The sequence below is a fragment of the Lampetra planeri genome, chromosome 23 (genome assembly GCF_965212315.1).
Source record: "Lampetra planeri chromosome 23, kcLamPlan1.2.h2, whole genome shotgun sequence".
Classification (NCBI taxonomy): Eukaryota; Metazoa; Chordata; class Hyperoartia; order Petromyzontiformes; family Petromyzontidae; genus Lampetra; species Lampetra planeri.
Genome location: NC_136129.1, coordinates 4,145,642 through 4,159,562, shown reverse-complemented (window position 1 = coordinate 4,159,562; position 13,921 = coordinate 4,145,642). Strand labels below are relative to the sequence as shown.

At 54.7% G+C, this 13,921-nt stretch overlaps 1 protein-coding gene across 1 annotated transcript in view; it reads left to right on the top strand.

Annotated features, from left to right (window-relative positions):
- LOC144726525 (uncharacterized) overlaps positions 1-13,921 on the top strand; it is a 38,804-nt gene that overhangs the window by 15,467 nt on the left and 9,416 nt on the right. The window contains exons 4-7 of the mRNA XM_078605319.1: positions 5,814-5,873; positions 7,139-8,437; positions 10,928-11,365; positions 12,241-12,342. Coding sequence (XP_078461445.1) covers positions 5,814-5,873; positions 7,139-8,437; positions 10,928-11,365; positions 12,241-12,342 — 1,899 coding nt within the window. The remainder of the gene's footprint in view (positions 1-5,813; positions 5,874-7,138; positions 8,438-10,927; positions 11,366-12,240; positions 12,343-13,921) is intronic.

Here is a 13,921-nt window from a genome sequence, read left to right as displayed (position 1 = left end):
GTGTGATTGTGTACGAGTGTGTGTGTGTGTGTGCATGTGTGAATCAATGGGGAGCATATTCTTAGGTTTTTTCGGTAAAGTCACGTAGGTAAAACATTAAAATTAATAAAAGTAAAATAAAATAAAAATCACGACGTTTCGGAGGCAACACGTCGTGATTTTTATTTTATTTTACTTTTATTTATTTTAATGCTTTACCTACGTGACTTTACCGAAAAAAACCTAAGAATATGAATCCTTGCCGTCACGAAAGCTTCAAATCTAGAATCAATGGGGAGCAGTAGTGCAGTGGCTTGTCGCATTGCGCTACAAACCTGACGACCCGAGTTTGATCCTCGCTCACAGCCAACATCGCCGGCAACGATTCTATCTGGACTGGTCCTGGGCCTCCCCTCGGTCGGTCGACTCGGTCTGAAACTAGTTACGATGTGTAAACATCGCCACTGGGGAGACAAAGGCTGTCCGTGCGTGGTTCAGGCCACCCACCCTTTAACATGTGCCGTGCCAGCCTGCTCGCTATAACAGCACTTGCCCCAACAGTCCGCCGAGGCTACACGGGTTGATCATCGTCTTCTTTTGTTGCGTAGGAATTGTGTAGCCGGCTTGTCGGTGGCATTTATCGGCTCCTTGAATTACCACGTGTCCCAGCAACGGCCGGAGCGATCAAATGAACCGTAACTGATTTACGTTCATCGGGCAGACATTCGAAAGATGCGTCGCCCAGGATGCAGGGTCTGGGAGGAGGAGGGGGAGGTGGTCATGCGGTTAGTCCGTGGCAAGCAGCGGTGTCGCGGTTTCGTCGGCACACGCGGGGCCACCTGGGTTCGATTCGTGGTCCGTGAAGGTTGCGAGTGGCGTACACTCTGGCTGAACGATTTTGGGGGAAATATCTACGGTAATTGCGATGCTTCTGACAGATATTGCCGTTGCGTATTTGATTCGCGATTACGTTTTTTGAAGTCACGCTTCGGTTCAATATTCACCGTGTAATTGATTTTAAACGTGTGATGGAGCATTACCACATGATACCATCAAAATATGAACTGCTCTATATATTCTAATGCACGGCTGAAAAGTTAAAAGATATTAATTGCTTCCAACATGTACTTATTAAAATGTGTTAATTGAAATAGAACAATCAAACGTAGAACAATTGTTAGGTTAAATAAATAAAGTTATAATCATAAAACATTTTAACAATTCCAATAAGAAAATAGAAGGGACTTTTCAAATCGCAAAAAAATCGCAGCCTTTGCGATTTGCCAATCGCGTTCTTTCAAATTTCGATTTGAAATCGATTAATCGCTCAGCCGTACACGCACTGTACGTCTGAACCGGTACTGCACCTTCCCACCTTGGTCGGCTCGGCCTAAAAAGTAGTAGCGGACGTGGTGGTGGTGGCGGTGGTGGTGGTGGTGGTGGTGGCGGTGGTGGGTTTGAAATACCGGCGCACGTGTCGTGTGCTCACAAACATCACTCGCCCCACCACCAGTCTGTACGTCTGTGTAGAGCTGCACGGGCTGGCTGGCGGGGGGGGGAGATGAATGGGGGTGGAGAGGGGGGCCTTTGTGTGTGGGGTGCACTGGTGGGATGGTGGTTAGCGCGATGTGGAACGCTACACGGGTGACCTTTGTCTTTGTGTGTGTGACCCTTTGTGTATGAAACGCGTCACTCTGCATGAATGTGCGCATGTGTGTGTGTATGAATGTGTGAGAGTGTGTGTATATGAATGTGCGCATGTGTGTGTGTATGAATGTGTGAGAGTGTGTGTATATGAATGTGTGAGAGTGTGTGTATATGAATGTGTACATGTGTGTATATGAATGTGTGCATGTGTGTATATGAATGTGTGTATATGAATGTGTGCATGTGTGTATATGAATGTGTGAGAGTGTGTGTATATGAATGTGTGCATGTGTGTATATGAATGTGTGAGAGTGTGTGTATATGAATGTGTGAGAGTGTGTGTATATGAATGTGTGCATGTGTGTATATGAATGTGTGAGAGTGTGTGTATATGAATGTGTGCATGTGTGTATATGAATGTGTGAGAGTGTGTGTATATGAATGTGTGCATGTGTGTATATGAATGAGTGCATGTGTGTATATGAATGTGTGAGAGTGTGTGTATATGAATGTGTGTATATGAATGTGTGCATGTGTGTATATGAATGTGTGTATATGAATGTGTGCATGTGTGTATATGAATGAGTGCATGTGTGTATATGAATGAGTGCATGTGTGTATATGAATGTGTGCATGTGTGTATATGAATGAGTGCATGTGTGTATATGAATGTGTGAGTGCATGTGTGTATATGAATGTGTGTATATGAATGTGTGTATATGAATGAGTGCATGTGTGTATATGAATGTGTGAGTGCATGTGTGTATATGAATGTGTGTATATGAATGTGTGCATGTGTGTATATGAATGTGTGAGTGCATGTGTGTATATGAATGTGTGTATATGAATGTGTGCATGTGTGTATATAAACATGTGAGCCTGTGAACGACTGCGCAGATATGTGTGCATTAATGTCCATGCGACTCTGTATATGAATGCGCAAATGTATGTGTGTGTGTACGTGCCTTTGTTCAATTGAGTTTGACAGTTTGCTGCTGTGTGTGATTCCGTTGTGTGTTTGCGTCTTGACCGCGTGTCCCTATGTGTGACTGACTGCCTGTATGTGTGTGTGACTGACTGCGTGTGTGTGACTGACTGCCTGTATGTGTGTGTGACTGACTGCGTGTGTGTGACTGACTGCCTGTATGTGTGTGTGACTGACTGCCTGTATGTGTGTGTGACTGACTGCGTGTGTGTGACTGACTGCCTGTATGTGTGTGTGACTGACTGCGTGTGTGTGACTGACTGCCTGTATGTGTGTGTGACTGACTGCCTGTATGTGTGTGTGACTGACTGCGTGTGTGTGTGTGACTGCACGTGTGTGTGTGTGTGTCACTGCGTGTGTGTCACTGCGTGTGTGTGTCTGCGTGTGTGTGTGTGTATGTGTGTGTGTCACTGCGTGTGTGTGTGTGACTGCGTGTGTGTGTGTGTGACTGCGTGTGTGTGACTGCGTGTGTGTGTGTCACTGCGTGTGTGTGTGTGGATGACTGTAACGTGACGCCATGGGAATCTGCGTCTGTTGTGGGGGTTTTCAGGCAGCGTCTGCGAATGGGGACGGAGCCAGCTGCTGCAAAGCAGATTTGCCGGACAATGACATCCGCTCATTCACACTCGCACAGCCCTAACAGTCGTAGACACGTGCTCGTGTCTGCAGTACATGAAGACAAAGATCCCCCTCCCCGTAAAGCCTGAACAGACTGTGCAGTACACTCATTCACGCCACGCACACTCCGCACGACTCAATGGCACTCGTACGGCACTCACGCAGCCAGTGCAGATTGCACTCGCATTCAATATTACCCATGCTCATATCATACACACGAGGGGGTGGGTGGCCAACACCACGCCCGGCCGCCTTTGTCTCCCCAGTGGCGATGTTTACACACCGCACCAGGTACTCATTTGAGGCTGAGTCGATCTAGGGGAGGCCCAGGACCGGTTCAAATAATCGTCACCGGTGGTGTTGGCCGTGAGCGGCAATCGAACTCGGGTCGCCGGGTTCGTAGCGCAGCGCGCCAACCACTGCACCACCGCTCTCCATACATATGCATATACACGTTCATACACATAGACAACTCACACTCACTCATATTCACACAGCGTGTACAGAATGCACTGACACTCATATAACACATGCTCATATATTTCCACACTCACTCATTCATCCTCTCCCATGTACACACAAAGACAAAGATGCATTGTATAGTCTTTGACAGTGTTTGGGGCAAGTGATATTTGTGAACAGGGCACACGATGGGGGAGTGGGTGACCCAACACTACGGCCTGGGCCGCCTTTGTCTCCCCACCACCAGTGCTGATCTTTACGCACCAGTGACTCATTTCAGGCTGAGTAAATATAGGGGAGGCCCAGGACCGGTTCATATTTTCGTTCACCGATGTTGGCCCGGATCGGTGGGAATCGAATTAAACTGGGCTCGCCGGGATTCGTAGCACAGCGCGCTAACCACTGCACCACCGCTCGCACCCCCCCCCCACCACACACACACACTGATTGTACAAACCCTATGCACACTTGTGCACACAAGTAATCGTCCACACTCCTTCATCCATCCCTACTGACCAAATACAGTGCTCAAAGAGCGGTTAGGGCGTGTGTGGCTGGCAGGGTTAAGGGTTTGTGTGTGTGGCTGTGCGTGTGGCTGTGTGTGTGTGTCCATAGTATGCAAGCATGGGGTAGTGTGTGTCTATAGCGGAAAGGTTAGTGGTGGTGTATGAGCAGTGGAACAGCGGTTAGCGCTACGCTGCGCTATGAACCCGGCGAACCCGGGTTCGATTCCCGCTCACGGCCAACACCCAATGACGATTTTCTGAACCGGTTCTGGGCCTCTCCAAGGTTGACTCGACCTGAAATGAGTACCCGGTGCGATGTGTAAACATCGCTATCAGGGAGACAAAGGCGTCCAGGCGTGGTCTTTGCAATCCAAGCCCTCGTGTGCCGTGCCGACCTTCATAGGTGCGCGCCAACAGCACTTACCCCTAAAGTCGGTGAAGGCTTTATGGGGGATCTCTGTCTTTGGTGTGTGTGCCTGTGTTTGTGGCATTGAGGTTGGGGATAGTGTATGTGTGTGTGTGGCTGGCTGGCATTTAAGATTTCTGTCTGCGTGTGTGTTGTGTCTCGATAGCATGTGTGGGGAGCGGTGGCACAATGCTTAGCCCGCTGTGCCATGAACCCGGCGACCCAAATTCATTCCTGCTCACGGCCAACATCCGCGAAAAAATATCGCAAGCGGTTCTGGGGCTCCTCGAGATTGACTCGGCCTTAAATGTGTACCTAGCGCAGTGTGCAAACGTCGGCATTGGCGGAGGGCGATGGAGAGAGAGGAAGGTGGCTGGGCAATGGTATTGGCAATCTTATCTCCTCGTGCGTCTTGTCGACCGGTCGGTATTAATCGGTGCCCGCTACCACCACTTGCCCCCAACGGTCTGCTCAAAGCTTTACGGGGTATCTTTGTCTTTGTTCTTGGCTGAGTGGCCGCACATGTGACCGTGTGGGGGGTAACGGCCGAGAGGGGCCGTTCCCAGCAACGACGGTGCCAAGTTTGACAACAGAGATGACGGCACCGTCACAGCCTGTGTGTTCGCTGTTAGCCCCTCCCCCCACCCTACCCTACCCCCACCCCACCCTACCCCCTCCCCACCCTACCCCCTCCCCACCCTACCCCCACCCCACCCTACCCCCACCCCACCCTACCCCCACCATCCTGTTTCATAGCTTCGCCCACGTGTCTGCATCCCCTCAAGACCCCTTTTTGCAGGAAGGTTCTTCCAAGTTTATTTTTGTGGGGCCCGATGTTGCCGCTGTGTGTGACCCCCAAATTGTGCAATTTGCAGGTCGTTTTTCAGCACTGTAGACATTTGGCCAATAGCAGATGAATTTCGGGTTAATTTTAGATATGGGGAGGAAATTGGAGAACCTGAAGGGAAAGCCACGCAGGCCGGAGGTGACCCGAGTCATGAATCGAAGCCAGGCCCTTGTTGCTGTGAGGCAGAAGTGTTTATACCCCCCTGTGGACCTCCTGCCAACCTGCTTGGGCCTTCCAAACGTGAAGGCCCAAACAGCACGGGGAATGTGAGGGCCTGCGTGCACAGTTGTGGCGGTGAGACGGCATAAGAAGTCCGTGGGAATTGTGGAGGAAATCTGTCGTCGATTTATTTTTGTCCTCCAGAATTCCCTGCGAAGACGGAGCCGGGAGCCGCAGAAAGCCGACAAGAAGTCCCCGGCACAGGTACGCACAGGGACGCACACGGAGAGAGACTCTCAGAGACACGCGGATACACACGGACACAAACAGATGAAACATAGACAGGGAGACGCATGGAGATGTGTAATGGGTTCCGGAGACACTTGTAGAGGTAACTTCTTTATTACAACACAACACTCCAACAGTCCTGATACTCTGTTACAGCCTAGGTACACAGCCTAGGTACACAGCCTAGATACACTACTCTGGCTTCCTCGGAACTCGCCCTCACAAGGACTGGCCCTCACAGCGTCCCAGGGTCCTGAGATGGCTGGTCTTGGGTCTTTAGCTACAACTGGCCCCGATCGTCCAGGGAGCTGCCCTTTTATGCCTCGTCCCCAACGAGGGGTGGGGTTGTGTGCGCCCCCAGATATCCCACAGAGCACACACAGCCCCCCCATGTTGGTGGCGCCAAGGGGTTTAAGCGTCTGGGTTGCCTAGGGTCCCAGAGCCCCCAGCAGCCCCTCCCCTCTTATGTCACTACAGATGTATGCTGACATGCAGGCACGTGTGGAGACACTGGCAGATGTGCGGCGACACACGGCGACATGCAGAGAAACGTTTAAGCTCGTAGCAAGACACGGAGACGAGATCACACATGAAGTGGAGATGCGTGAATATTTCTGGCGGCAATCCGAGATGGATGCACGTGGCAACAGAGAGATGCATGTTGTGGAGACGCCACGAAAGAGACACGGGGATATGCACGCCGACCACCTCGCTGCTGCACGCGCGCTGAATTCGTCGCTCCATCTCCACAGCGGCGGTGGTCATCCTCTCGTGCTAGAAGAAACGAGAGGTCCTCCACCAAGGAGATGCAGCGATGAAATCAGCTCGTGGTGCAGGTGGTAGTAGGTGGACTGTCGCATCGCAGTACCTAGTGAGATGGCAAAGCCTTGGGTAGGCCTCCATCCAGCAGTGGCTTGATGATAAATCGCGTAACTGAATAAAATCACTCACATTTACGTAAACTGAGATATGGCAATGGTGATTTTAACCTGCCCAAATCTATCGACAAACGCCAGCCCAGCTGTTAGTAAAAAGTCAAAGGTGCAGCCCTGCAATCGATTGCTCATTGTTGATGACCTTTTACCCTTGGGACATACATTTCAATGCATGCCTGTAGTGTATCTTCACCCCCTCCCTCCCCACACACCATGCCACCGCTCACCGATCCTGCCCTCTGCCCCCCACCAAATCCCCTCTTCCAACCTCCAACCGCTCCCTCCCGCACGCACGCACGCACGCAGGAGGACAGCGCCGACTTGCGGTGCCAGCTGCAGTTCGCCAAGGAGGAGGCGGTGCTGATGCGGCGCAAGTTGGCGCGCGTGGGGAAGGAGCGCGACCGCTCCGAGGGGGAGCTGCAGCGCTACCGCGCGCTCTACGGCGAACTGGACGGCCAGCCGGCGCTCGGCGAGGCCGGCGGACCGCCCAGCTCGCGCCAGGCCGAGCTCAAGCTGCGCCTCAAGCTGCTGGAGGAGGAGGCCAACATCCTGGGCCGGAAGATCGTGGAGCTGGAGATCGAGAACCGGGGCCTCAAGGCCGAGCTGGAGGACGCGCGCGCCGGTGTCGGCTGCGGCGGCGGCGGCGGCCTTGCCGGTCCACCCGGCGAGCGAGACGGCGCCGCCGGGGCCTCCCAGGACGAGATGGCCGCGACCGACGCGGCGCCGCCCGCCCCGCAAACGGCGACCTCCGACCCCGACGATCGGCAGCAGCAGCAGCAGCAGGGCCGGGGGACGGCACCGGCGGCGGGCGAAGACCGGCGGCCGCAGGGGGACCCGGCCGTGCGGGAGGAGCTGCGCGCCGCGCGCCAGCAGCTGAGCGAGCTGAGCGGCGCCGTGCTGCGCCTGCAGCAGGAGAACCGGCTGCTGGCGACCAGCCTGCAGCGGCGCGAAGAGGAGGAGGCGGCGGCCGCGGCGGCCGTGGCGGCGGCCGCGGCCGCGGCGCCGGGCGGGCAGTCGCGGGACGCCACGATCGCGGAGATGGACGGCGACGAAGGCCGCCCCCCGCGCCGCGCTCGCGAAGGCCCCATCGGAGGGGAGAGCGACGCCACCACGGCCGGAGGAGAGAAGCCCCCGGCGTCGACGGGCGGCGCCGGGCCCGGCGGCTGCGGCGACGGCGAGGCCGCCGCGACGGCGACGACGGCCGCCGCCGGCGGAGGAGGAGGAGGAGGGGACGGGGAGGCGGCGGCGGGCTCGGAGGTCACGTGCTGCCGCCTGTCCCCCGGCGCTGGGCTGGACGTGCTGGCGGCGTACGCGCGCGTGGCCGGGATGCGGCGCGAGGCGGAGCGGCTGGCGCGCACGGTGGACCGCGTCATCGGGGAGGCCGAGCGGCTGGCGGCGCCGGGAGCCGTCGGAGTCGTGGCCGGAGCGGGGCCCGGGCCGTGCCGGGAGGCGCAGCTGCTGAGCGCCGTGATGCGCGACTTCCGCAGGGAGCTGCGCACGTTCGCGACGGCGCTGGGAGGGGCGGCCGGAGGGGGGGGCGACGGCGCCGCCTCCTCCTCCATGTGGAGGGACGACGATCAGACGCCGCCCTCCGCCATCAACCAGGTGCGGGGAGTGCCGCGTGGCCTGCGTGCGTCCACGTGGCTGTGTGTGGCCGTGTGTGTGGGGAGAGGTACCGTAGCGGTTGGCGTGCTGCGCTGCGAACCCGGCGACTCGAGTTCGATTCCCACTCGCGGTCCTGGGCCTCCCCTAGGTCGACTCGGCCTCAAATGAGTGCCTGATGCGGTGTGTAAATATCGTCACGAGGGAGATCAAATTGGCCGATGTGGTGGTGCTGGCCACACCCACCCCCTCGTGTGCCGTGGCGGCCTTCATATGTACACACTAAGAGCACTTGCCCCAACAATCTGTTAAGGCTATACGGTGGATCTTTGTCTTGTGTAGGTGTGGGGAGAGGTAGTGTCGTGGTTAGCACGCTGCGCTACGAACCCAGTGATCCGAGTTCGATTCCCACTCAAGGTGATAACCATTGACGAGTATGTCAACGAGACCCGGATCATTCCCTATGGACATTTGGCCTCAATATGAGTGTCTGCTGCGATGTGTAAACATTGTCACTAGGGAGACAAAGGCGGCTTTAATAGGTGCAACCCTTTAACAGCACTTACCCTGCAGGCTGTTAAAGGCTATACGGGGGATCTTTGATATTGTGTAAGTTTCTATGGGTGTTTGTGTGCATTTAAATACGTGTGCGCCTCCCCCGAGCGCGTACATGGACGCTCACAGTGGTCGATACAATGAGTTCCACTTTTTTGAAAGTCAACAGTGGGTTGTCCCGTTGAATTATTTGTCCCCGCCATAGGAACGTGGAATTTCCAGGGTTATAAATGGGAGATGAACGCTGCCCCACGCTCACTTGAGTGGGAAACCACTTTGACTTTTTGACTTAAGCACCGATGACATCTCAGCCACTCACCCCTCTCCTCCCCACTCCACTCCTCACCTCACTGCTCACTCACTCGGGCTGATGCCTCACCTCACTTTGCACCTGACTTGAGACTTGACCCATCATCTCACTCTTCCCCTCACTCCTCCCTGCACTTCACATGGGTACTCACCCCGACTGCTCACCTTGTCCATTTACCTGGACTGCCGCTCCTCACCAGAATTTTAACCTGGGCACTCACCAAACCTCACTTGACCTTGTCACCCAGACCGTTCACCTGGCCACTCACCAGACAAATCAATAATTCTCCTAATCCAGGTTATCACAGACCACTCACCAGATGTCTCACCTGGCCACTCACCAAACAAATCAATTATTCTCCTAATCCAGGTTATCACCAGACCACTCACCAGATGCCCTCACCTAGCCACTCGCCAGACAAAGCATGAGACCCCTTATCTGGGTCATCGCCAGGCCTTTCTTCACTTGGGTCCTCACTCAAACTCTCATCAGACCGTTCACCTGGCCACTCACCAAACAAATCAATAATTCTCCTAATCCAGGTTATCACCAGACCACTCACCAGATGTCTCACCTAGCCACTCGCCAAACAAATCACTAAGACCTCTAATCTAGGTTATCACAGACCACTCACCAGATGTCTCACCTGGCCACTCGCCAAACAAATCACCAAGACCTCTAATCTAGGTCGTCACCAGACCTCTCGCCAGACCTCTAACCCAAATCCATGGCTCCTTACAGTGACTCACTCGCCACCCTCACCGTGACTCCTCACCTGGGTGTCTCGGGAACGAGCGAGCGAGCGAGTGGCGTGCTCCCATCTGCATGTCCGACGTAACTTGGGGCTTCCTTATGTCCCCCCCCCTCCTGCCCCTCCTGCCCCTCCCGACCCCGACCTGACCCACAGATGTTCCAGCCCATCATCCTCCTCATCCTCATCCTTGTTCTCTTCTCTTCCCTCTCCTACTCCACCATCTTCAAATTAGTTTTCATTTTCACACTTTTCTTTGTCCTGTAGCTTTCATTTTTGTTCTTTTTAAATTGCCGTTGATTTTTGCCCATTTTTGTTTTATTTCCTTTGGTTTGTTTTTCTGCCCCCCCCTCCCTCCCTCTCCCCCGACCCTTGCACCCCTCCCCCTCCCCTCTGCTCCCTCCCCCTCCCCGCTTCCCCCACCCACATTCCGGCCTGAACCCCAAACCCGGATGCCAATTTTGACCCTGAATCCCCCACTCATGACCATTAACCCTTGACCCTGACCTTTAAACCCCATGTCTCAACTTTGTACCAATAACCCCCCAAAATGTAACCCCAACCTTGACCTTAAATTGTGGGCTCGTAATCACGAGCCTTAAACCTGACCCCAAATTCTGGACCCTCTGGCCCTAAACCTCGCATCCCTGACCCCCAAAACATAAACCCTTGACCCCTAACCACAAATGTGGACTCCTGACCCTTGACCCCCTTCCCTGGCCCTTGAACCCATACCCTGCACTGCTGTCCCCTAACCCGTAACCCTGACCCTACACCCTGCCCCCCCCCCCCCCAACCCCAAACCCTGTACCTCACCCACACACCCTCCCACCCACCCACACCGGGTTCAACTCCTCAATTCTGGGCCGGTGAGCAGCACCAGGAGAAGCAGCAGCAGCAGCGGCAGCAGCAGCAGCAGCAGCAGGAGAACGGCGTTTGGGATTCTTGGGACCAAAGTGAAACAGACTCGGACGCGACGCGGAGACACTCGGACTCGGCGAGGAGACACTCGGACACAACGTGGAGAGACACGGACACGACGCGGAGACGCACGCACTCGGACAATAGTGGGGACGGGGTGGCGTGGGCGGAGAGGCGGCAGCAGCAGCGAGGTCCGGAGGGACGGGGCCGAGACGGCGGCGGTGACGACGACAGCGGCGACGACGACAACAACAACGACGAGGGGGAGGAGGAGGAGGAGGGGGGGGACCACTCCAGCCGGGAACTCGGGGCCCGAGAGCTGCTCCTGCAGCTCAAGCAGCTGCTGGGCCCACGCAGAGGCAACGTCACCAACGGGCAGGGCCCCAGGGCCCAGGTACCCTTTACGAGACACCCCCCCCCCCCCCCAACCAACCAACAGGCCCCTTGGAGACTGCTCCATCTCATCTTCCGTTGTCTAGAGTTGTAGTTTCCAACGTTTCTGGACCCGATTTAAAGCTTTCGTGACTGCAGGGATTCATCTTCTTGGTTCTTTCGGTGAAGTCACGTAGAAGGGAAATAATAAAATAAAAATAAAAATAATTCTCACGACGTTTCGGCCACAACGCAAGCAGCCGTCCTCAGAGGTTTCTGGACCCGTGCGGCAACTGTCGACCCTCAAAGAATGTTAGCAGGCCACCAACCATGTAACTAAAACAAATGTTTGTCAAATTTTAAATGACTGTTAATATGTAGAACTTCGTGACAGTTCCAAGGACCACTTCCCCCACGACCTTCAGGACTATCAGTGGTTCACGGATCACAGTTTGGGAACCAGACTGTGCTAGAGACCTCATCAGAAACCGGTCTTCTGCCTGTCATTGTTTAGAGACCCCCACAGAGACGAGTCTATCTATTTGTCTAGAGAGCAAATATAGAGACCGGTCTGTCTGTCATTGTCGAGAGAAACCCCATCATAGACAAGGCCCGTGGGCCAATGGCGGCCTCTGATCGCCTTGAGTACAACCCCTGACGTTCACCCCCCCGATAATTCACAAATGTGAAAACACCCCCCGTCATCATCGTGCTGGCACACCCTGGTGATGTCTTATCGGCGGGAGCGGCGCCCCTCTGAAAATGAGTGAAGAACACTGCCGAATAGAGAGAGAGGGGGACCGGTCTGCGTGCCGTTGTGTGGAGGCCCCGTGAGAGTACGGTCTGCGGGTGACAGGGATGTCCGTGTCTGTCGTCTCACTCCACCACCCTGAGCAGGTGGAGTTGAGCCGGGGGGACGGGGAGGGCGGCGAGGACCGATCGGACGACTCCCCTGGCACGGAGGACAGCGGAGTTCACTCCCTGAGCGAGAGCTCGCAGGTGTGTACACGCACACACACTCACAGGTGTGTACACTCACTCACACTCACTCACAGGTGTGTACACTCACTCACACTCACTCACAGGTGTGTACACGCACACTCACTCACTCACAGGTGTGTACACACACACTCACTCACAGGTGTGTACACTCACTCACAGGTGTGTACACACACACTCACTCACTCACAGGTGTGTACACTCACACACTCACACACTCACTCACAGGTGTGTACACACACACTCACTCACTCACAGGTGTGTACACTCACACACTCACAGGTGTGTACACTCACACTCACTCACAGGTGTGTACACTCACACACTCACACACTCACTCACAGGTGTGTACACTCACTCACTCACAGGTGTGTACACTCACTCACACTCACTAACTCACAGGTTTGTACACGCACACTCACTCACTCACAGGTGTGTACACGCACACTCACTCACTCACAGGTGTGTACACTCACACTCACTCACTCACAGGTGTGTACACACACACTCACTCACTCACAGGTGTGTACACTCACACTCACTCACAGGTGTGTACACGCACACTCACTCACTCACAGGTGTGTACACTCACACTTACTCACTCACAGGTGTGTACACGCACACTCACTCACAGGTGTGTACACTCACACTCACTCACAGGTGTGTACACTCACTCACTCACAGGCGTGTACACTCACACTCACTCACTCACAGGTGTGTACACGCACACTCACTCACAGGTGTGTACACTCACTCACAGGTGTGTACACTCACACTCACTCACAGGTGTGTACACTCACACTCACTCACAGGTGTGTACACTCACACTCACTCACAGGTGTGTACACTCACACTCACTCACACACAGGTGTGTACACTCACACTCACTCACACACAGGTGTGTACACTCACACTCACTCACAGGTGTGTACACTCACTCACAGGTGTGTACACTCACACTCACTCACTCACAGGTGTGTACACTCACACTCACTCACAGGTGTGTACACTCACTCACTCACAGGTGTGTACACTCACACTCACTCACAGGTGTGTACACTCACACTCACTCACAGGTGTGTACACTCACACTCACTCACAGGTGTGTACACTCACACTCACTCACAGGTGTGTACACTCACACTCACTCACAGGTGTGTACACTCACTCACTCACAGGTGTGTACACGCACACTCACTCACAGGTGTGTACACTCACTCACTCACAGGTGTGTACACGCACACTGACTCACAGGTGTGTACACGCACACTGACTCACAGGTGTCCACATGCAAACAAAGACAAAGATCCCTCGTATAGCCTTAACAGACTGTTCGGGCAAGTGCTGTTAGCGAGCACCTGTGAAGGCTGGCACGGTACACGAGGGGGTGGGTGACCAGTACCACGCCCGGCCGCCTTTGGCTCTCCAGTGGCGATGTTTACACACCGCACCAGGTACTCATTTAAGGCTGAGTCGACCTAGGGGAGGCGCAGGACTCGTTCAGATAATCGTCACTGGTGTTGGCCGTGAGCGGGAATCGAACTCTGGTCGCCGGGTTCGTAGCGCAGCGCGCCAACCA